Source organism: Punctularia strigosozonata, assembly GCF_000264995.1.
Source record: "Punctularia strigosozonata HHB-11173 SS5 unplaced genomic scaffold PUNSTscaffold_3, whole genome shotgun sequence".
NCBI classification, from domain to species: domain Eukaryota; kingdom Fungi; phylum Basidiomycota; class Agaricomycetes; order Corticiales; family Punctulariaceae; genus Punctularia; species Punctularia strigosozonata.
In genome coordinates, this window is record NW_006767435.1 from 2,601,984 (window position 1) to 2,624,754 (window position 22,771).

The 22,771-nt window shown below is 52.9% G+C and overlaps 7 protein-coding genes across 7 annotated transcripts; 5 read left to right on the forward strand and 2 right to left on the reverse strand.

The window, feature by feature from the left end:
* Positions 1 to 1,386: 1,386 nt before the first annotated feature.
* On the forward strand, positions 1,387 to 2,922 carry PUNSTDRAFT_132157 (uncharacterized protein; the record flags this gene model as incomplete). The annotated part of the gene is made up of 3 exons (XM_007381491.1): positions 1,387 to 2,667; positions 2,722 to 2,790; positions 2,860 to 2,922. The coding sequence occupies 3 exons, from the start codon at positions 1,387 to 1,389 to the stop codon at positions 2,920 to 2,922; spliced, it is 1,413 nt and encodes a 470-aa protein (XP_007381553.1).
* A 1,340-nt stretch (positions 2,923 to 4,262) lies between these two features.
* On the reverse strand, positions 4,263 to 6,740 carry PUNSTDRAFT_63532 (ARM repeat-containing protein; the record flags this gene model as incomplete). Its single annotated transcript, XM_007381492.1, has 10 exons — positions 4,263 to 4,514; positions 4,566 to 4,638; positions 4,696 to 4,997; positions 5,050 to 5,124; positions 5,179 to 5,476; positions 5,536 to 5,874; positions 5,938 to 6,017; positions 6,068 to 6,214; positions 6,266 to 6,526; positions 6,597 to 6,740. 10 exons carry the CDS (start codon positions 6,738 to 6,740, stop codon positions 4,263 to 4,265), a joined length of 1,971 nt encoding a protein of 656 aa, XP_007381554.1.
* Positions 6,741 to 6,856: 116 nt separating this feature from the next.
* On the forward strand, positions 6,857 to 11,333 carry PUNSTDRAFT_83920 (MED14-domain-containing protein). The gene is made up of 19 exons (XM_007381493.1): positions 6,857 to 7,100; positions 7,154 to 7,286; positions 7,344 to 7,435; positions 7,486 to 7,564; positions 7,615 to 7,747; positions 7,796 to 7,936; positions 7,989 to 8,171; positions 8,218 to 8,261; positions 8,313 to 8,401; positions 8,450 to 8,741; positions 8,796 to 8,940; positions 8,996 to 9,198; positions 9,253 to 9,331; positions 9,387 to 9,690; positions 9,741 to 9,788; positions 9,841 to 10,301; positions 10,353 to 10,438; positions 10,494 to 10,807; positions 10,859 to 11,333. The coding sequence occupies exons 1-19, from the start codon at positions 6,898 to 6,900 to the stop codon at positions 11,160 to 11,162; spliced, it is 3,333 nt and encodes a 1,110-aa protein (XP_007381555.1). The 5' UTR covers positions 6,857 to 6,897; the 3' UTR covers positions 11,163 to 11,333.
* Positions 11,334 to 11,812: 479 nt separating this feature from the next.
* PUNSTDRAFT_142192 (uncharacterized protein) lies at positions 11,813 to 12,618 on the forward strand. The gene is made up of 3 exons (XM_007381494.1): positions 11,813 to 11,925; positions 11,990 to 12,445; positions 12,503 to 12,618. The coding sequence occupies exons 1-3, from the start codon at positions 11,822 to 11,824 to the stop codon at positions 12,507 to 12,509; spliced, it is 567 nt and encodes a 188-aa protein (XP_007381556.1). The 5' UTR covers positions 11,813 to 11,821; the 3' UTR covers positions 12,510 to 12,618.
* Positions 12,619 to 12,895: 277 nt separating this feature from the next.
* PUNSTDRAFT_63459 (uncharacterized protein) lies at positions 12,896 to 13,365 on the reverse strand (the record flags this gene model as incomplete). The annotated part of the gene is made up of 3 exons (XM_007381495.1): positions 12,896 to 13,014; positions 13,069 to 13,125; positions 13,179 to 13,365. The coding sequence occupies 3 exons, from the start codon at positions 13,363 to 13,365 to the stop codon at positions 12,896 to 12,898; spliced, it is 363 nt and encodes a 120-aa protein (XP_007381557.1).
* A 308-nt stretch (positions 13,366 to 13,673) lies between these two features.
* On the forward strand, positions 13,674 to 20,577 carry PUNSTDRAFT_142193 (uncharacterized protein; the record flags this gene model as incomplete). Its single annotated transcript, XM_007381496.1, has 16 exons — positions 13,674 to 13,767; positions 13,825 to 13,922; positions 13,978 to 14,102; positions 14,155 to 14,374; positions 14,437 to 14,847; positions 14,899 to 14,964; positions 15,013 to 15,684; positions 15,736 to 15,916; positions 15,969 to 16,047; positions 16,158 to 16,260; positions 16,312 to 16,578; positions 16,627 to 17,835; positions 17,887 to 18,294; positions 18,345 to 18,420; positions 18,471 to 19,640; positions 19,697 to 20,577. The coding sequence occupies 15 exons, from the start codon at positions 13,674 to 13,676 to the stop codon at positions 19,307 to 19,309; spliced, it is 4,848 nt and encodes a 1,615-aa protein (XP_007381558.1). The 3' UTR covers positions 19,310 to 19,640; positions 19,697 to 20,577.
* Positions 20,578 to 21,640: 1,063 nt separating this feature from the next.
* PUNSTDRAFT_112000 (uncharacterized protein) lies at positions 21,641 to 22,626 on the forward strand (the record flags this gene model as incomplete). The annotated part of the gene is made up of 2 exons (XM_007381497.1): positions 21,641 to 22,359; positions 22,416 to 22,626. The coding sequence occupies 2 exons, from the start codon at positions 21,641 to 21,643 to the stop codon at positions 22,624 to 22,626; spliced, it is 930 nt and encodes a 309-aa protein (XP_007381559.1).
* Between the last annotated feature and the right edge of the window lie 145 nt (positions 22,627 to 22,771).

Genomic DNA, 22,771 nt, shown 5'->3' on the forward strand with positions numbered 1-22,771 from the left:
TTGATGCGAACTGTTCATCAGCTTCTCAGACACAGGAATCACGTACCGTACACGCGCCAACGCAATGTTCATTCGCTCTTTGCGGCAAATTGCCTGCTCGCCCCATGGCTGGTCGTGTGATAGTATGCGACAGGCGCTGCAGGTCAGGGAGATGGCGTCGCGCACGTGTATTGTGCCCGATCGGCGCCGGATAGAGGAATTCAATCATTTCAGCAGATATATCGATTAAATGAGTAATTCCGTCACCTCAGATCGCGGCCATTTCGATTCTGAGTGAGTCAATCCATCCTTATTCACTCATTCCCCGGCTTGACGGAACGGCTCACTCCGAATGAATGAAATCACTAGCCGCAGTGTTACTGTTTCATGCGCAACACTATGCAGGCGCCAGCCACGGTTTACCACCAATCTTCGCGTCGCGTCTTGTAGCGACGTTATCTTGCCGCTCCTTCTGCTCGCCCAGGACTTGCCTGCAGCAGCCCTGTGACAATCATCAGTGTAATATTGCTATCCCCGTACCTCTGAAAGTATCCTTGAGGCATCATCACATCCGGGTTGCTTTGTTCTTGCTACAGTACTGTCTAGCCCTATACCCGTTGCCCCACAACACCTTTGAACAACTGCTTTCCAAATGTCACGACATCATGGCTATGGCTACAAGCGACGCAAGACCACGGACGACTCCCCGTTGAACATGCGGTTCGATCGCATGATCGAGCAACTCTCGACGACCAGAGGAGCCGCAACTGACGCAGGAAGCTCAATCCAAAGCAAGAAGACGCGTCCTCGAGCGCGCAGCTCATCATCTGGGCCCTCTCACTCCTCATACGACGGTCCGAGGACGCCATCCGATCTACACGACGCGTTCGAGGTAGACGTTGACGATGGTCGGTCGAGTGGACGTTTGGGCGACGAGTTTGCGATCATGAAGATGAAGAGCTCAGCGACCATAAGGCCCCGAAATGGCAGGAAAAGACGGCAAAGCTCGGGAGATCATGCATACGATGCCGATATACTGATCGAGGATGAAGATCTGGATACATGCACGATCGAGGTGCCACATATATGCGCTCCAATCTTGTCCCTGCTGAAGGAAGGAATGGATTGATCTTCTTCCAGGACGAAAGAGAGTTTCCCGGTTGGCTCCTTAGTACATTCAACTCGTTGCACCAGAACCATCCACTCCGTGCTTTGGGAAGCACTGAAGCCAACTCTCTGGCGTCTATGCTACCGGAAACAGCTTCTGACCACTCGAGAGGTTTTCCAGGAAAGCAAACAAACGATACCGAACTGCATGAGGGAATCAATCAATCTTGCCCCCACTTGAACAGGCTTGCTCCCCCTTTCCGTTCGAAACTCGCCGCCGACGAACCTGTCTTCGCATTCATGCCGCCACCCACGGCGACCGTAGGCGTGGTTCCTACGCCGCGCACACCAAGACTCGTGGAAGACATAAAAGAGCACGATACCACGATCTATGCTACCTCACCACCTGGATGCGCCACACCGTACAATTTTGTGACGCCGGGCCCATACGCTAGGCTAATCCAGCACCCCTCGGTGTCTAGTCCATATCCGCCTTCAGTCTCTCTTGCTGCGGTTGGACAGGGCCTATACCATTCATCCCCGTCCAATCTCAATGCTCAAGTCACGGATCCGTTTGCCCGGCCGGGTCCGTACGCCAGACAAACACCATCTTCCGACCTTGCAACGCCTTCCTACCGAGGTCCTGGAAGGGTATCTCCCAGTTTCTCTCCTATACCGGGAAACTCTCGAGTGGAGACTACGATTCTAGCACTTCGTACTGATCGTCGTCCATTCTCGACTGCCGTGTTTAACGGCGAAAGTTCCCCGTTTCTTGGACAGTTCCACGATGACCTTGACGGCGGTGGGGCTTACCGAGCCGATCACCATCCCGAGTGGTTCATCCACGACACACCGTCAGCGCCGAACAATATTCCTGCGTCGCCTAAACACTATCTGTCCCAACCTGCCACTCGCGACATCTACGTCAATGATCCAGTGCTCTATCATGCCGGGGAGGAAACGCATGTCAGAGCCGGCTCGCAAGACGAGTTCGCAGTGGAGGTCGACTACGATACATTGGACTTCGAATGGCGACCGCTCAAGAGGAAGAATGTCGATTCTCGTCGTTCATCTTCACCAACCCCCGAAACTTTCCTGACGCAATCACTCAAGGATCGTTCGGTGTTGGGGTACAGCGAGGTGGAATGGCCTACTCATCTGCGAGGCACTCGGCCCCATGGGCACATTGCTCGTATTCACCAGGCGAAGACTGTGGTATCTCTCACTCCCCCGTACGATGAAGGGTTGGCAAGCTATGAGGGGGCCGGACCAGATATGACGCTGAATGTCTTCTACCAGAGTCATCATGACAGCCCGCCGCCGACCCTTCGTCAAATGCAACCTTCATCTGAGGAGCGGGTGCCTATCGCTACATCGTCGAGCTCCAGTCTTCGTAGTAACACGCCCGACGTGAATGAGGATCACACGGGATCGCCATCGAATGCAAAAGAGCCCGCAGGTCCTGCGTTTGCTCCCGCACCAGGAGTGTATGTTTCACCTCTACGAACTCCCGCCACACAACCTCCACCAGCGACCCCTTCATTGAAAGCCGAGACTGATGAAGTGGAAACACCGAAGATGGTCTATACAAGTCTCCTTCGGCGCGGACGACACTCACATACTAATATTTTGCAGAAACCGATATCGGCATTTGCCTGCCGACTGTCCGTCAATGGCGTCGTAGTTGATTCAACTACAGCAAGTGTTGGTCCCCTTGATGATGTTAGACTTCACCGTCAGCCCTCAACGGCTGTCATACGCCCGACACGCCAGGTATCACCACAGTCGGAAGACAGCATCGAATCATGGACAGAGGACGCGGGCATCATTCAGTAGTAAGTGGTTAAGTGTGACTTTTTGTCTGTGAGGTGATACTGCAACGGCCGACGTCAGCGAAGATATCAACCGTGATTAAGTTGATGAACACCAGGAGATATCTGCCTCGGTAATCCATGCCTTTTCAGTGTCATAGTTCTACGTTGTACTTCTGGGACTTGTTCAGCGCCGTTGCCCCGCGCGCTCCCTTACAGTATGGGTGTTCATACAGACGGATCGCTTCGATGTCCCGAGTCCGGAATTGCACACTAGTTTATTCAAGTTACACCATCGTTATGGTAGAATCCAGATATGCTCCGAGGAGTAAGGAATGAAAATAAAAGACAGAAGATACGTGTTGATTCCCCGGCGACCGAACGTGCATGCAACACTGAAGTACCAACCTGGTCCGTATAGCACCGCCAGCAGTTTAAGGAATCCTAAGTACGAGCTCTCACTTTGCATCCAACCCAAGTCAACGGGCATTGATGACCCGGCTGTGTGTTTCATCACTTCGACGCAGCCTTCTTCTGCTCTTTCAGCTTTTCGATCCTCTACAGTTATACTTGGATTTCAGTATTTCAACCATGTGCACCTGCGTCTCGCAGACATACCAGTCTCCTCTCCTCTTTCCTGCGTGCCATCTCCGCTGCTTTCTCCTCCTTCGTCATGTTGACTGTACTTGAGGAGTCCGCTGCCTCCGGTGGTGTAGGCGGAGCCGGGTTAGCAGCGCGAGCGGAAGATGCTATTTTACTGGCGGCTTTCTTGGCGGGAGGGGAAGCTTTCGGTTTCGACTGAGGTGTTGAGGGCATGAGGTACGAAGGTTCTGGGGGCGCTGCCCAAGGATCCGGAATTGCTTGTTGTTGAGTGCCAGTATCAACATCCTCCCACATGTCTAGGCCTCAACGTTACGCATCAGAAAAGCAGTCACACCGCTACGAAGAACCGGATCACCTGGCGTCGCCTGACTCCGCCCGCCATCCCCGACGGATACAACTTTCGCGTGTCCAATGGCCGGTGCACTTTCGAAAACGGCTGTATGATGTCACAGGATTCTATGAGAAATAATAATCAGAAACAATCGATGGACGCACTCCAGTCGCCTTCATCAGCGTTGACGTCCATTAAGTCGTCGTTGCCCCAGGCATTTGCACCGCTGTCGGAATCGGCGCTATCTGCCCATTCGGCGGCAAGCAGTTTGACTGGCACCTTACTTGAACCAAGCTGCATCCCCTTCGCCTTGGAAGAGTTCAGTGTATGAATCTCAGGAGGGGCCAGAGACGAAGTGGCTGGTGACGGCAAAGGCGCGGAGAAAGGTCGACTTGTCGGGGCTGAGCTACCTGGCATAGTCGCAGCAGGTATTAGTTGGTCCAAGGTGGTTGAGGCAATTCCGGTTTGCATATCGGAAGCGGCAAGCTATGCAATTGAAGATTAGCACCGTCATCGAATACGTCCGCATTACTCACTTTCTTTCCCAAAGAGTTAATGGCCCATCCCGCCAATGCGCCCGCGGCTCCGGCAGCCGAGTTGACGAGCGTACTGTGACCGGGGATGCCAGTTGCTCCGTTGACTGGCACGGGTGCGTGTCCTTCCGGCGGGATTACAGTTTCCGGCTGGAACAATATCAGACGATAGCTGACATAAGACCAGACGGAAGGTCTAACCATTGTTGCTGCATGTTCCTCGAGCTTCTTAACAAAGAGTTCGATAGCCTTGAATGCTTGATCGCGGACCAATCTGTGTGATTCCGGGGGCATTAGATACATGGCGCACCAGCGGAAGCGAATCGTATACTTTTCCTTGTCGATCATGGACCCTGCTACGTTCGGGATCACCTTGGTGGCAATCTCCTCAATGTCGAAACAATCGATCGACGCCATAAAGGCCATCAAACCAGCCACACGGGCGTGTACGAAGGGATCGCGCAGAGCGCGAACAAACGCTGGCACAAGAACCTTGCGCTTCGTGTGGTAACCGAGGGATGGAGCCAGACGTCCCATCAAAATGCAGGTATTGGTACGGATTGAAGGCTCGGGGTCGGACTGCATTTTGGCGAGATGACGGAGAAGATCGTTATTCAGGATGCGCTCATTGAACTGCGGGTACATTCAGACCCACGCATACTAATCACAGAAAATTTTCAATTACCTTTGGTGAGAGCAGAATAATAGACTTCACTGTTGCTTCACGGATGACAGCAACGGTATCCAGGAATCCAGTTTGCTGTTGGACAACGTGAGACGTGTGCGAACTACGGAGGCAGAACATGGCACATACGAGATTGGGCCATATTTTGTCTACAACGGTCTTCTTATCGAGTTTATCACAATACTCAGATAAGTGCTCTAACAGAGCCATTCGCGTGCCACGATCTGGGCTAGCGTACAGCTTTACGAGGGGCGCGAGTATGATACCGGAGTAGTCATCAGGGGAGACATTCTTGCCGATCTGCAAGACGAGCGGGATAATTGCAGTAGCAGCCGCCCCACCATATTCAAGCGCTGAAACAAGTGATGGCAAGACTTTATACGATGCGAATTCGGCCGGGAATGAGGACATAGATTCCTTCAGCGTCCTGTACGAGTGCCAGTTGAGTCTTACAACGTCTGCTATCCGTGTGTTAACCCACTGCACCTTAGAAAAGTGGATTTCTCCGCTTCGCTGCTCAACGCAAAATTGTCGAGACCGGCGCAAACTTTCACCAGTCGATTGTTCATAAAAAAGCCGGCCCCTTCAGTACCCGTTTCTGCCATACCAATTTCGAGGAAGCCCTTGGTCGATAGTCGGGATTTGGGACTCGGGTTCAATAGTCGTTTGAACGAAGGGAAAACCGATGTAGGGATGGCACCCCGCGACGACGGGGAGGGAGGTGGATGAGGCGGATTGAAGGTGGCCGGAGGCGGCTGATCTTGGTTGAAAACCGCGTGAAGAAGCAGCCCAAAAGCATACGCATCTGCAACTGCTGGGTTGTGCCTACGGATGGTATTAGCCTTCGGGACCAAGAAAACTCGAGGATGAGGAACTATGATCACGTACTCCTTCAAAGCGGACCACCCACCTTTCCTCACTTCTGGGGGCATGTGCTCAAAGGTGCCAGGCAAGAGACTGCCCATGTTCTGCATCGTACTCTGAGTGGTTGAATGCTTGTCGTCGACACACGACGTACATAGAGTACCGCGGCCTCATCCTGAGGGTTGCTCAGAAGCTCGAAGCCTCCAAGCTTCCATTCCCCAGATGGCGAGATGAAGATGGAATTGGGGCATATGTTTCCGTGTGTGGACGAGGCCGCATCATTCACGAACGCCAAAGCTACCTAAGCGGAGAGAAATCAGCGCGGCGGAACACAGTGTATGAAGCGACTCACAGATATCCGATGCAAGCCCCATAGAAGCCAATCTTCCTTCTCCACGACCCCTTTACCCCTCCACGAGGAGAGAGCAGCAGATAGAGGTTGGACCCTTTCCGTCATGATGAAGATCGTAGTCTCCGTCTCGACCACGTCCAGAAACTTCAGAACATCAGGATGCCGCACAGTCCGCAGCTTGCGCAAGGCATTCTTCGCGAGGGGCAAGAGGTTGCGTTTTGTGCCGTCGAATTCAAAGACAGATGCTGGCGAGGAGTCATCCTAACGACAACAGGTATGTATCCCTCCATCAACGCGATGCTAGCAGGCGGTCCGAATGCTGTGACCGCACCCGCTTCACGGCGTCGTATAGGTTCCATATCGACTTATTATCGTAAGCATTGATGCGTTGGCCAAGCGTGAACGGAAGGTTGAGACCCGATTTCTGAACAAGGGAAGATACGGCTGCCGAGCCAAGAGTTCGCAAATAGTCCATTGTGGCCTTTGGACAGGCTGAGACAAAGCCGCGGCGTCACTGTCTCACCGTCGGAGTCAACCGACCTTCAAACCGATTTCCCTACGCATCCACTGTCTTGCCTCATCTTGGAGTCGCAGCCCTCCAACAAGCTGCAAAACGATCACAATCTGGCGGAATGGCCGTCAAGCTAGAGGATCTCGGGTCGAAACCACTGTATCAAAACGGCGTTCACACCAACGGAGCACTCGACGATGAACCGTCTGTCGAGCAGCTGGAACACGAGCTCCCTGTCGTGTACGACGGACAAATTCCCTTGGGCGAGCTCTTGTCGCGTGTTGTTCAGGCCATATACGCGGAACTTTCTGAGATGGCAGAGACGTATAGCTCATCTGTTGCCACACTCGCTAGAGTCATGCTCAAGTTGACCGCAGGATGCCAAGTTCGTCAGACAACGAACGGAAGCGTACGCTCGCCGAGTTTGTTGTCCGGCACAAGAAGCAGGTCGCGAAACTGTACGCGTTGGCGAAGTGGGCACGGGATGCAGATACGGTGCAGAAGTGCATGGTTTGTGTAGATAAGGCATGTCTGTACATACTGCTGTCTGATCGCCACGCAACCCAGAACATCACCGCGTTCCTCATGGATCAGAATCGACAGTTCGAGGATGCCGTGCACGGTCTGACTTGGGCAAAGGAGAGCCTTGACTCTGCCAGGTATTCTACGCGGTCTCTTGTTTCGTGCGGCTTTTTAATCCTTCGCACAGACTTCGAAATCACGATATACTTACATCTCTGGACGTTCTGACCACCGGAAGCTATCAGCGTCTACCTACTGCCATCAAGGTCTGTCTTTCACCACATCGTCCTATAACGGTTCTTCATGGCAACACCAGAAATTCATCATCCCTGAACCACCATTGACGGATGCTCAAGTAGCCAAGACACTGTCCGACATCGAGGATGTCATTCGCTATCGTCTACGTATGTCGGAAGTTATCCCGCCGGATATGTGGAAATACCGCATAGGTACGTCCTTTCAGCGATTGTTAACACTTGTCTATTAATGCTATGCAGCGGATGGACGCGTATTCTTTACCGTTCCTGGGCGTTTTGAATCGTCTCTATGTTTGGAAGGTGCGATGCAGGACGATCGGTGGTTCTTCGTGCATGCGGAATTCTTGTTCGGTATCGGTGGAGACGTCACGGGCATACAAGGTGAGCATGAAATTGTTACGACCTCCTCTTGACAGGCCTCATATACTGCCAGATTTTCCCCGGGAACCGACCGGTATCATGAAGCGACATTTGACCGACGAAGCGAACTCGCGATTAACCTTCTACAGTCTGCCGCCGGTTGGTTATACTCCGGAAGGAGTAGAACTTCCTCCTACTCCCGAATTACCACCAGGAACTGTTGATGCCCCTTTGGTCCGGCTGTTCAACTTCCTTCGTGAGGATCTTTTCTCGTCGCTTTCCAGGAGTCTCACCATTTGCAGAGATGATGTCGATGTCGTATCAGTTGGAAATTCTATGGTTCCAGGTAAGAAACTTCAAATTGACGACGTTACGTCTGTGCTAATCGGATCCGAAGGCAGAAAGAATACGCGCTTTAGGCTGGGCTGAATTCCTTAAGGTGGACATGAATCACGATCGGAAAGGATTCAAAGCTTCTTACTGGATGTATGTTTCCTTGTCTCCATGATATTACAACGCTAATGCATGGCAAAGACGAAAGTCGCCACAGGTCCCACCTGGGCGAGCAGCTCGGAATAAACTACCGTTGCTCGGTGGAACACTAAGCATTGACATAGTTGAAACAACCGCGACAGAGGGGGCTAGGTGGTCGCCTGAAGTTCGAGTTCTTAATGAGTTGGCCGAGACCTCGAAACTTGGCGGCCTGCATCCTTCTGATCAAGTGGAGAATCTACAATTCCGTGTGATGTGGGAACCTATGAAAGGGGCGCTTGCCGCGGTAGTAAGCCCTGAAGAACTCGCGGTATCTGAGGAAGACCTTGCAATAGTATGCACAGCGCTTCATTCAGTTCCTTGAGATAATATTAACGTGGCTTCACAGAAATCGGATCACCTGGATTTCGAAGCCTTGCTTCGCAAAGTAATCAGGAAACATACGGATGGCGTTTTGCGGTTTTATCAGAACCAGTTGCAATACGGCCATACGGTGTACTCGCCCTTAGGCGTCGTAAACTTCGTCGAAGATGGTAATGACCCGCGTCGAGAGAAGGGATGATCTATATTCACATCGTCATACGTTAGATGGCATCCCTGCCCTTCATGTGCATATGTGCGTGGACGAGGTGGTGATAATCACTATCGACCCGCGTACTGGTCGGCTTAACATGCGCGACACCGGCGACCTTGCGGCTGCGGGACGTGGTCCAAGATTCACGGCCATTACTGCAAGACTCAATGAGAACCCGGAGGTTCTATACGATGCCTTGTCCAGGTTGCGCCTTCAGGTATGGAAACGTGAATACAGTTCCTTGCTGCGATCATCAACGTCCCATGTATAGACGATCGTCGAACTAGCAGAGCAGAAGGCCAACTATCTCGGTTTGCAGAGTTTCCGCGTCCGCAACTTCCCGAAAGAAGGTAGTCTGCAATCAGAATGTTGCTGTCGTCAAATCAATAATATTATCTCCCACAGAAATTGCCAAACTTGGACCTGCCACTCGTGGAGTGCTATATATACAACTCGCTGGCTCGTTGAACCATTATCTCGTCATCGTCATCACGGACTACGAGTTCCGCTTTGCCCTCATTCAGGTTATGGTCATGGCGGATACGATGTATCGCAATCTAGTCATAGTCGATATCGGCTGGCTCGACGTGAAACAGACGGCCGAAGGGGAGGTTCAAATCGACGTGGTCGACTCCCCTGAACTTCTCAATGCTCAGGCCCAGATGCCACGAACCGATCCTGGTCCTTCTACACCGAGATCTCGAGCCCGGTACGCGATCTATTCTGGTCCGAAGTCCAGCATTATTCAAGCCGTCACAGGTTTGATTTGGAAACTTCTCTTCTTCGGGAGCTCCACGCGTTCTGCTGGTAAAGCCATCGAAGTGACCTCGCGTTCAAGCTTGCTAACTTAGCGCCACAGTGCCCGTGTCGCTTATTTCACCGTCGAAAAGCAGTTCAAGACCCGCTTGATACCCTTCAGGAAGGTCAGAGTAAACCCCAAACAAGTTCCTGGTCCCGACTTTGTACATCATGCACATTCCACCCTCGCACATTCCGTCGAGGCGCTTTGTGTCCAGGCATCCGATATACTGTCGGGAGCGCCAGCGGTAGAGGCCGCGATGCCCAACATCCGAGTGGTGCCAATCAACTGGTGGTCTGGACAGAAGACGCAGGTGGTGACGTGCGTTAAGCTCAAGTATGTCCAACAACCAGTCGGTAAATCGGCCGGAACGAGTACCGTCATACGCCTCTCGAAACGCATTATCTACGACACGGCACAGGCGGTGGTTTCCTTCCTGTCCAATGATGTTGACAAATGCGTGGATGAGTTCGTGCAAGAGTGGGCAAGAGTTTCGAAAATGGTCGTTATTGCCCGTGAAGGTATGTCCTTTCCAGCCTAATCATAACAATCGTGCTCATGATAGCGTGCAGTAGCTCAAATGTCCACCAAGAACATGTGGGATGATGTTCGCCTACTCTCGTTTGATTTACAGAATGTCGAGTTTACATATGCAGGGGTTAGTATCTCCTCTGTTTCATCGCGACGTCCCTGATATTTTGATCCAATTGCAGAACTACAGCCTGTCCATCACATGCACCGACCAGCTCGCGCCGCAAGGCGGATCGTACAGAATCCGATTTTCGCGGTCTATCGCTGGGCACGACGGCCAAAATCCGCATGAAGCCGTGGAACCTTTCATGTGTCAGATCCTGCAACATGGGAAGCTAGGACCCTCATTGCATCGCTTGGTTCGGCTCCTTCGGGAAACGCTACCCATGGCGATCTTGATGGAGGAGATAAAACAGATGGCGGCGGAGGCACACGTGGTCATCGACGTGTTTCCCAAGGCCGCTGCCTGGTATCGGATACTCTACGGCGATTTCAGGTTGGTCACCTCAATAACCGCATCCGATATCACTGCTTACAGACGCCAAAGACACGCTCTCGATTTCAGGTTGCTACGCGGTCAGAGGGTCGTCGTTCTCGACGGATCACATTCCCTGTTTACTCACGCGTCCGAGGCCAAGGTTCCGCCAGATGGGAAACTCGGTCTACGCGCTATACCCAGCTTCAAGCAAAACACCCTAGACACCGTCAAAGAGGTTGCTGCCGACTTGTCCGCCCCACCGGTACCCTTAGACATCGGAATCCTCTGCGAAACATCTGTGGTTGGAGCAATCGGGAGGGCGCTGCATAAGAGGGTGTTGCAGATCTTCAAGGATGCCAAATCAACAGGATAAATCATTGACTGGCTGCAATCCGGCCTCGTTGCCTCTTAGTGTGGATATGACGCACATGATTCCATACCTCGTGCCTCCCGCATCATCACCACTACAATATCAAGAACCTCAAGCACATGATTCATCCCACGTAGTACCTACCAGACGCAAACGTGGATCGTGCTGCATGCCTATATATATCACCAAACCATGTGCCGTTCGCGCGCGCGGGTCTCTTCTAGACAAGATGGCCTATTCATCCTATCCAGTCATCGCTCTACGAGTCAAAGGAGCCATGACTCAACAATCCGCATGCTTGCGCTCAGCTTGCCTGGGGTTGCTTCGAATGGCAGCTCATCGTTGACAGCCAACGTGCGCGGCGAGAGCAGCACCCGATCCGATCAACTCGCTGTCGTATAATCGTCTGTCTGAAATCGTCGATGTTACTGCATGCATCGCGGTGTGGTCGGGTCCCGACGTCGGTAGTTCAACGGATGCGATAGAACTTGCTAACACGTAATGCGTGTTGTAAGCAACCTCGGCGGGAGGACTGCCCCGATGTCCCGTGTGACGAGTTGAATCTCTCTTAAACCGATGCATATCGCATACCTATCTATAACACAAAGCAGGCAAGACGCCGAGCGCTACCGTGTTCAAATCCCCTTCGACCACTGGTCTGTATGCCAGACGTCGCTCAAGCACTGCACGCACTACGTCCGTCGGTAGTCGCCCTGGCGAACAACCATATGCGAACAGAAGGCGACGTGAACGCCGTCTGGAATGCGTGAGTCGCCCGCTATTCGATAACCCTGGTCGTCAGATATATTGATCAAACGAATGGGCTTCAGCCTCATCAATGTCTGCTATAGCTTTCCAGAGTTCACCATCGCGCCTGAGGGCACCCCCGTTGACGGCGCCTCAGTAAAAGGGACCGTCGACCTCCTCGTCCGTCAGGCGGTTGCACCACGGACGGCCATTGTGTTCTTCGAGGGAAAGGCGATTACCGGAGATTCATTCAAATCTATCCGTACCCAGCTCCTCGGGTATCTCCGGCAGCTGCCCAACACGCGGACCACCGCTATATGGGCCATTGCCGCTCGGGGGCACTCCGTAGGCATATCCGCGGGGTTGAGGCACAACAGCCTGGGGAACCCGGAGTTCTATCCCCTGTCATACAGCACGAACACCCATTTGGTCACATACGGTAGAGCTGGCGCACCTGACGTAACGTACGACATGGTCACCCACTATGACTCCGTTGTGGAGATACTTAACTTCATCCGCAACAATTCGCCGAACACAAAGTTAGCATTGTCGACTTGGTCGTTGATGTGCCATGACTAACGAGTGGTGTCTTGTAGCCTTTGATCGCGAATGACCTCCACGTACGCTCGCATACCTTCCAAATTCCAGTATTCACACCGCGTTCACATCGTATGCCATGCCAAACTGTTCGAGTCCACAAAATCCATATTTTCATGCTCCAGATACATACGGTTCTCGGTGTACAAGCGAAGTCTCAGAGGGTGATCCTGTAACGATATGTCAGCGTGTCGGAAATCATCGCAAAACCAACTCGCCGAACCTGTGAATAAGGTATAAACTATGTTCGCACTGTACAGAAGCGGGTACGAGGTATCATTGGTTTCGCAGGGATAGGGTATGGCACTACAACTGAAGATGTACTGAAACAAACGCTTTCTAAGCGTGCAAGGTACAATGAGCACTAGGATTGACATTACCATTGTTTTGTTTTAACTGGAAGAACTTCCTGCTGCCCCGAGCTCGTCAACGGGTACACGAACGAGGCGATCGCCTGTGGATATTGCTGCGGCTTCAGCTTGTGCTCGTTCGGCTTCATCCCGACCTTCCACTATGATGCGCATAAACTCAGTCTATCCATCGGGCAGAAAGGATCGGAACCCACGAATGAGACCAAGGATGCGAAACATACTAGGCCATTGCTCCAGCACCTCTCCCATGACTACGCAGGAAGCCATCTTAGGTGTAAGCTGTAAGCCATAAAACCAAGCCAACCTTGCCCTGCCGCAGCTACATCATCGAGATCCTTGCTCAAAGCTTCGATTCTCTTCAGGAACGTATCGCTGGCTTCCGCGAGAGCGACAACCCCTTCATATTCTTTGCGCTTTTCCAGAAGTTTCCTGCTGGTGGCCATGGAACCTCCGATGCTCAAGTGCCTTGATGAGGCTGCTGACTGATGCATCACGTAGTAAGTTAATACCGCGATCGAGTGTGGTTAACTTTGGAGGCGATGCTAGGTGATGCTGTCGAACGCGTCACGCGCTCATTGAGTGCGACGCGCTTTCACGTGCAGGGATCGGACGTAACGGCGTTTCTTGCGGGCTCTTGCGCGACTCGCCCATGTGGCTTTGGGCGCTTTAGCCTCGGCTTCCCGCCAGTCCTGCGTAGCAGGAATACCAGCGCGGCCGTCCTTTGCGACTACTCATGAACCTCGAATGACCCTATAATAGCACCGTATACTCTCAATTACCCAGGCACATATCCTCCTCGATGCCGAATGGGCAGGATCCAGGCAAAGGACCAGAAGTCTACCACCCACGACCTCCGGAATGGCTACCGAAGGCGCATGTCAGCGCAGACTTGGGTACGAAGGCGTTCTTGGTTCCTTGCGATATATCTATCGTTGACCAATCACCCGCAGGCTACCTCGGTTATGATCCCCCGCGAAGAGGACAGGATGAGGACCTCCTGACCGAGAAGAATATCAAAGACGGATATTCGGTCGCAAGTGCTGTTGGCGTTAGTCACTCATCTTCTATTCCTACGTGTCGTCTCTCAGAGAATTATTCGACAGGCGGAGACATTCAGCGGCCAAGCGGTAGTAAAGCCCCGCTTACAAGACCCGAATGCTTTGACGGATCTGGAAAGCCTTATGAATCAAGTCTTGCGCCGTCGGGCGGAGAAAACGGAAGCGTTGCCGTAAGTTCGAATATGTACGTTTCATGTGGCGGCGGTTGACATGATGGTCTAGGTCACCAAAGTTTCGGATGCCTGGACGCGTGACCCAAACGGACACAAAGAAACATCAATGGCTTACCGACCTCGCTGATCCTCTTATCCCGCTGAACAAACTCGGAAAATCTGTACCGCACGGAGCAAAGGGGGCGGATTTGCTGGATCTGCTGCACAACTACAAAGTGCCAATATCTCGCGCCGTATGGTTCTTGCGTGTGTTCGGCGCGAACGAAACTGTATGTCGTCCTTCGGCTCTTGCCGCTGCAGCCGCTGCAAGGACACGACTGACGACACATAGGGCGCGCAACGAAACAAACCTTTCTATAACCCTACGCAGTATAGCGTGGACTGGGCCACGGTAGTCAACAACTACCTCAAGAAGCAACTCGACCAGATCGCTTTGCCTAGCGCCCCTCGCCTCAGCCTTAATATCAAGCATACGTTCAAAGGTGTTTTAGCCGAGCAGGACTCCCGCGACCGCTGGGTCATGAAGTTTGTATACAGCTTAGACCTTCTTCGGGTTTTCTATTCAGAAGGACTTGTCGACAACCGCACATTCCTATGGTGGCTTGTCCAAAATATGGCCAACTGTAATCTCGCACAAGCAACATTCATTGCGATGATGGCGGATGAATACTTAGATGGCCTGCTTGTAACCCGTGCGCTGGCCAGACCATTCGTTGAAGCGTGTTTAGGCCGACTCGCAGAGGTACGTGATTTGATATTGGTCGAACCAACCTTTTCACTTCGCGAGCTGCAGGTCAATGTTTCAATCGTTCGCGACGGCCTGGATCATCTTGAAGGTCTTCTCATCTATATACTCCAGGTTCGTGTCATATATATAATCTCGAAGTGAGTCCTCATTCCTTTACAGCGGTCAGCACTAGCAGCTCCTTCCGCATTCGTCGGACCGCGCATGTGGCTTCAATACTCTGAAACTTTGGTTTCCGTGCTCTCCAAGGATCTTACAAATCGCAACTCTGAGCTACCGCCTGCCGCACATGAGCTTGCTAGTCATATCCTATCTGACATCACCATGCGAAACGAATCGCTGCTCTTCCATAATTTGCCACCCCGAGTGCTTGCGAGCGTCGGCTCAGCGGTGTCGGATGCGCAGCTCCTGAATTCGATCTGTGCCAGTACGAACATGGATTTCATCTCCTTCCTGGAAGTTCAGGGCGAAGGCCAACTCGATGGGGAGGCCGCTGGACGTTTCGCGTCAAAGCTGGATACGCTGCTGACGTGGAGCGTAACTCGCCTGCAGTACGGAGATCATCGGACTTATGCGGCCGTGACCATCATCTCGCGGTGGTACGAGCGCATGGTAGAACGCGCCGCACGTCGGCTGGTAAAGTCGTCGCCTCGAGAAGCACTGCAGGATTACCTCTTTGATTGGTTGGATAGCTCCGCTGCGGCAGCGGAGGTCGAAAATCTACCCGCCATTGCTCGTCTGTTCGGGGAGCTCGTCGAGAAAGGATTGTTCTCACACTCTGCCTACATCGAGCGTCTCATCGCACGTGGGGAGAGAGGGCTATCATTCTCAACGGTATGTGCCGAAAGTTCTCCTGTCTACATCAAGCGTTCACGTTCATGGTAGGAACCGGGCTCTCGTCATCGCCCTTTCCTGAGGTGGATGCCTTTGCATAGGTCCACTCCGGCACTCGTGAACCAGCGTAAAGTGGCCTTGCATGGCGTGCGCGCCCGCGGAACGCCTGAGGATGTCAACGAACGGGAGATGCGGAAAGAGATCAGGATGGTTTTGACGGAGGTTTTTGGAGGTAGGTATCCAGCTAGACCCCGAGGATGAGCCACACCAATCATTCCCTGTAGGCGAACCGCAACCCACGCCTACGTCTATGGTAGCCGTGATGTCCATCTGCCCAACGCTCAGCACTGCACCTCGTTATGAGTGCGTTAAGGTTATCAGACAGTGGTTGTTACCTATCCTCCGCAAGCACGTAGCTAAGCAAGTTTAGTTTCGTGCCTTCTACAATCAATCTCCTGACCCGGTATTCATAGCAACACCATAACGTCGCCAGAAAACGCGGAGCAGACGATCAGGACTCTCGGCCTCGCCATCTGCCTCATGGAACATCTTGATTGCTACGGGTCCATACTCGACGTATGTTGTTCCTCCACTTTTCACGGTATTTTTCTCATGCATTCGATCCAGCTGATCATTGCCGCAATCGAAAATGCCACTACCAGCGATGCTTTGAACGCGTCGATCGAGACTCTGCGCAGGTTCGAGGACATATGGGTGGCTAAAAACGTCTGTCACCGGATTGTGAACGCCTTGTACACTGCCCACGGCTACTGGAGGCATCGTGGTGTTCATCATCGCCTGCTGCTGAGATCCCTCGTAGAGATGGACCAACATGGTTATCTAGACAGCTCCGCGAAGGATCAGGTCACCACAGATATAAACGCCTTGGTTCATGTGCGTCCGTTTATTGTTATCATCTGCGCAAACTCAGTATTGGGCCAGGCTCTAGCACCTATCGCAGATCCTCCCGACGCGAATGTGCCTGTCCATCTTCCAGAGATCCTCATGCTCGCAGCGGACAGTCATGCTGACGCCCCTTCAATGCTTGCAAACAGCCTCTGGTTCAAATATCGTTCTGCTCGTGACTGGGCATGGAAGGTCTGGGACAACACTGTCGCAAGCCTCCGTCAGCTCCCGGCACTGATACCCGATCGAGTCGATCGTAGAGCTTGTGCCATGCGTTACGCATCGTTCCTGCTTGATGTTGATCAACACACCCCGTTTGGATTTGACGATCAAGTCTTACATTGGTTTCTGGGAGCTGGTAAAACCGAACTTGCCGGCCTCACTGCGGATGTCTGGGACGTCCTGATCGTCGTCCTGGTTTCCCTAGCTATGCATGGGGCATTGACGACGACCGGGATTCTTCAAGGCGTCGTTTATCCCACATGGCAGGCAGCTGCAAAGGCTTCGTCGCAAGATGACGGCTTACGGCTCTCAATCACATTAGATGCTGTCAACGATCTGTTCTCCAGGTTGATGTTGAGCGAGGAAGCTAACAACGACGGAACCCCTCCCATGGATCTTGTGCAACTTCGCCGTATCCAGGCTCGTCGGCAAGAAGTCCATCGCGATCCACATTTTGAACATCTGGTATCGAATGTCCCTGTCCTAGTGTTCATGGAGCGAAACTACGATCTCTCTGAACATATTCGTGCCACTTCAGCGTGGCTGCGAGTTCAGATATCCAGAGCTCCCGACTTTCGACAAGGTGCATATCGCAACCTGGACGCGGTGCAAAAAGCCTTTGCTCAGACCCTGGAATCTGACGGCATTGCCTCCAAACTCCATCAGCCTCTCGTCAATGCATTGCGTTTGGTGTTCAACGACACGGATGCCGGACATCCCGATTTCGCAAACACTTCCGGCGAAGAACTGTCGACCAGTTTGGATACAACGGATGCCGAAGGCTCTGAACTACATGACATCGCATCGCTTCTGACTCCGTGGAAGATAGCCGCCACAGGTATCGTCCTACAATTCACGCTTCGACAATGGGGCGAGGAATTGAGCGACCCAGCAAGTCAAGGCGCAGCGACCGCCAAACTGAATAAATTTATGGGTCGCTTCTTCCACGTCCGCATGACATTTGATCAAGCGGATTTCATCGCGGAGCTCGCCAAGGGAACTAGTCCGGCTGTAGTTGGAAGGGTGAGTACTTCGCCTTTCCAGAGCGAGTATAGCTCATTGGCCCTTCACTAGTTCATAAACAGCGGTCTTCGCTGCATTACGGAGATTCTCGCGAATAACACTCTTCCCTTGCATGGACAGCAAGCGTCGGAGAGTATGAAGTGGGCTGGAGATATTATGCGTCTCCTATCATATATGATCTGCTCCTTGCGAGCCAAAGGACATTTGACGCCTCCTCTTGACACCGATACTCAGGATACATTCGTTCCCGCTTTGTGCTCTCGCTTTCAGGAGGCTCAAGCAATCTTTGAGGGCCGGGTACCCGAGATCTCGACGGATGCAGAGCGACGTGCCTACACGCCATGCACGATTTTCCTAGCGCGAATGCTGCAATTTCACATTGGACTTCCGAGAACGTGGACCTCAACGATGCAAGATATTATACCGCGACTGACTTCGACTCTATTTTCGCTGATGCTGGTAAATTTTTGCCTATAAATATTTGTTGTAGCTCATGACACCATTCTCAGTTGCATGGTGGGGGGCCGTATCAAGATTTGGTCGCATTCCCGTTGCTTTTGGACACCTATCAGTATTTGCTTGATGGCAAGTATATTCTAGTTCGATTGTAGACCCGTTATTGACCCTGTTCACAGAGATTCCTGCCGACGGTGGCACAACGGAACCTTTCTCTCATTACCCACGGATGAGTATGTCGGATCTACCTCCCGCCATGCCAGCCGAACTCTGCGCACAGATACGCTTTCTGTTACCCTACGTCGACCAGAATCCCGTCGTTGCAGATCTCGTTCAAATCTCTGGTGGCACGTCGTCGTGCACCGTGCCTGTACAAAACCGGCCATGGGAATGGATCGAGCATATTGGCGAACCGTCGCCAGTGGAGTCCACGGTAGATGACGATCGGACGAAGGCGCGACATTCAGTGAAGAATTCGGCGTCACTCTCGCTGGATCTTTTCGCCGCTCGTGCTACCGGAGATGGCATCCTCGGCGGCAGTTCTGTTACCGGGGGACGGATTGAGGCGAATCTCAGGTCCTTCGAGGACTCGCTGTCCTTGGAAAGCGTCTTCCGGCGCGACTGGCGCGAAACTCGCATGGCACCGAAACCGCCCATGCTTCTACGCCGTGGGGAGGAAGACGACGAGGTCGGTCCTCTCCACACGATTCCAAAACGGAGCACGACGCACACCAACTCGCGATCTGGCTCGAGGCGCACGTCGCCAGCCTCTTCTGCGCATTCCCTCGGCTCGTTGCAGCGTTCAGGGTCAGGATCTCTGCGACCGAGTCCCGCTCAAAATGCCACCCCACGGCAATCATCGGGAACGAAACGCAAGCAGCCGCTAGAGATTGGGGTCGCCGACAACGACAGTGACATCGAGATCTTGGACGGACCAGCACTAGGCGCCTCCACCCGTGCTTTAAAGAAGCCCAAGACCCAAGCTCCCTCCAAGGCGACGCGGGGAAAGAAACGATGAGGCTATGCGCCCTATGACGTCATTCAATTGCCTCTCATTTCCTGACAATCCTCGCCGACGCTTTATCACATCTGCTGTTCAGCCAAGTTACCAGCACGACCATGAGCGTTCCATTGCTCCCCCTCTCGAACGTCAAACCTACTGTGCTTCGTATCGCTGCGCACGGGGCCTTTCCAAACAGCAATCCTTCCGGTCTGCCGGTCGTGCACTACAAACCTTTTGCATCCGCTGGACCCCTGAACCCGTCGAGGATCGAGGAGATTGTGCGCAAAAACGGGTTCAAGCCAGCGTGGCGATACGGGATGTATGATTTCGACCACTTTCACTCGACGTGGGTGCCCTCTGTCGTCGCATTTTGCACTCCTGGGACGATACGCCTCTCTGTAGGACGCACGAGCTCTTGATCCCGTACGCCGGCCGCGCCACAATCATGCTCGGCGGCGGGCAACGGCTTGATATCAAAGCGGGCGACGTACTTCTCCTACCCGCGGGCGTTGCACACCGCGCCGTCTCCTCCGAAGGGGGTTTCACCATGGTGGGTTCGTATCCTGCCGGATCGAAGGGTTGGGATACATGTTATGGCGGTGAGGCAAATGTAGAGGAGAGGATCAGACAGCTGGGGAAGGGCGGCGTCGTAATGGATCCGGTGTACGGCAAGGAAGAGGGCTCACCGGTAGCCCAGGCATGGGGTCTCAAAGACAATGATTGAGCGCGGTTCACTCGAAGATAATACAACCTGCAGTTACTGCCTACCGCCATCAGGCATTGCAGCATGACAACCTCCTTACTGTCATTTTCGATGATTTAAGTATAGGTCTTGACTAGTGGCTTGCTGTTATGCCTCACTATTGCTGTGGATGTCGCTGGTGCATACCTATGTACACCGTGGAGAAATAATATAGACAATAATTATGCATGCTTGAGTTCCAGGTAGGCATAGCCCTCTTCAAGCATCAAAGCCAAAGAAACGATCCCAGATATGCCGATCAGGTTTCGTGCCTGTGTCTGGACTGGCATCTCCAGATGCAGCAGCAATGCTCCTCCCGATGCTCTTCAGGGCGAACACCTCCGAAGGCTTGTGCTTGACGTCCGCCCTGCAGGTCGGGCACGTATATTGTGGCCCTTTTTGTCGTTCCCTGAGGCCCAGGATGTACAATCGCTCCTGCTCGAGGTAATGCCTGAACTCCTGCAGACGGTACCTCGTGGCGTCGTCGAGCGCGCGATGCTGTTGATGTTGCACCATAGACAGGTGACGTAGGACGTGTTCATCTTGGGCAAGGTGTGCGGGTATAGCAGGCCGATTGGCTGGGAAGCGCATATGAAGGGGGTTTTCAAATCGGGAAGGTGGTCGATATTCCGGGTGAGCTACAGCATACTGTTTGAGGATGGTGGTGAACCAGTCGACTAAACAGTTGGAGCAGAACGTGTGACCACATGGTAGGCTTAAAGGGCATAATATAATCAACACGAGCAGGACCACCACGGTGACGCCATAATACGTACTTGTAAGGAGTCCACATTCTAAGTGTGCATATTTCGCAGCAGACATCGTCCTGGATACCCAAGGCCCATTCTGGTGCATCATGCTAAGTATGAGGTTAGATCATGATCAAACAGGAATCCATGGTCTCCGAAGCCTACTGAGGTGGATGGTTTGGATCCGGAGGGTTGCGTCTGCAGGGCCATTTCAACCTCAATCGCATGCTGTCTAGCTTGCTCAAGTTTGTTCTGCATTTCGTCCATCTCACTGCGGTGTTTCTGGCCGGACGACATCACAATGACTGCTTGATGGAACAGCCATGCAACGCACCTCTTTGAGCTTCATGATTTCGTTCTTCAGCTCGTGGGTGCCTCGACCGCTCTCATTATCGCTGGAGCCTATCTCCAAGAAGTCCGCGGTCTGGATGGAGGATTTAGACGTCAAGTTTCGCCTCGGTTTGCCCTGTTTCCTCTTCGGCGGGCCTCGTCTTATTGGTTCGTCTTCGTCGGAGGAGATAACAATAACGTCGTCGTCGACGGGCGTCCTACGCTTGGTAAGCGTGTGGCCGGTCATCACAGAGTCGAGCGGTCGTCTGCTGGTACTCCTCGAGGCGGGCATGGTGAAGGGGAGATAGAAGATGACAACGAGCCAACTTGCATGAGCGCCCGGGACCCCTACAAAGCTCAAACCGTCCAGGTCTCGTGATCGCGCCACCAGTCCCTCTCCTCGCACGACGACGACGACGCCTTCCTCCTCGCCGCTGGAACCGTGCAAAAAACACACGGCGGTTGATGAACGCGGAGCTTACTACACTTGCCGGCTCTACACGCCAGACTACTTCATTCGTAAACATGCAGGCCGACCCCATCAAGTTTGACGCACCGCCAGCCGCGGAGGGAAGCAGCTCGAGCGCACAGAGGATCAGCTACCATCCTCTCTTTGCATCTCCTGAAGCAGATGTGATACTGGGCTCCAAGGATGGACTTGCGTCGCAATGCTTTCGTGTGCACTCGTTCACGCTCAAGATTACCTCGGGGTGGTTTCGCACCATGTTCACCCTCCCCCAGACGACGTCCTCGCTTCCGCCTTCTTCAGACCCGGAGAAAGACATCATATTTCTCGACGAAGACCAATCCACTGTAGAAGGTATCCTACGCATGGTCTGTGGTCTTCCGATACCCAACCTTTCCTCGTACGACAGCATCGAGCCACTGCTGTACGCCGCTGAGAAGTACGATATGCCGGGCCCGCTGTCTATCATACGCATGTTGGTCATGACCCCCGCCGTCATTGACGACCCTCTTCGATTATATGCGGTGGCATGCCGGTACGGCTGGGAACACGAAGCCAAACACGCTTCCAAGCAATCTCTGTCGCTGAATCTCCATGCACCGGAACACAGGGACCAACTTCGGAAACTGAGCACTGATTCCCTCATGAACCTCTTCGATCTTCATTACCGGCGGAGAGAAGAGCTCAAGAGGATGCTGGACGACCCCCCGTTCGTGAACGCGGCAGATCCACATATTATATGTTCCATGTGTGATTATAACGTTGACTACCATACATGGTAAGAACCACTTGCCGTCGTTCAAAGGCTATCGCATTGACGGAGAGACATGTCAGGCGAGAACTAAAATACGCCATCGCCGCCGAGATGGACGTCCGACCGCTTGGCGATACGGTCCTGAGTCACGGTCTGACCGAATGGCCTGCCGCCAAAGCATGCTGGAATGCGAAGTGTGCCAATGGCGATTGTGCCCGACTACTGTACGACAAGGGCGAGACACTGAGGCTGATCAAGGAGTGCATGGACAAGCTACCTGCTACGATATAATTCGTCCTTTTAGGCGTTATTTTTGGTGCGCATCCTTGCAACCGAGAATTGCTCCTTATTGATTGAATGGCTAGGTTGTCTTTTACATGCATGCTTTCCTCCGTTTGTCGCGATAAGAAGGATTCTTATGGTTGTACTCTACGTT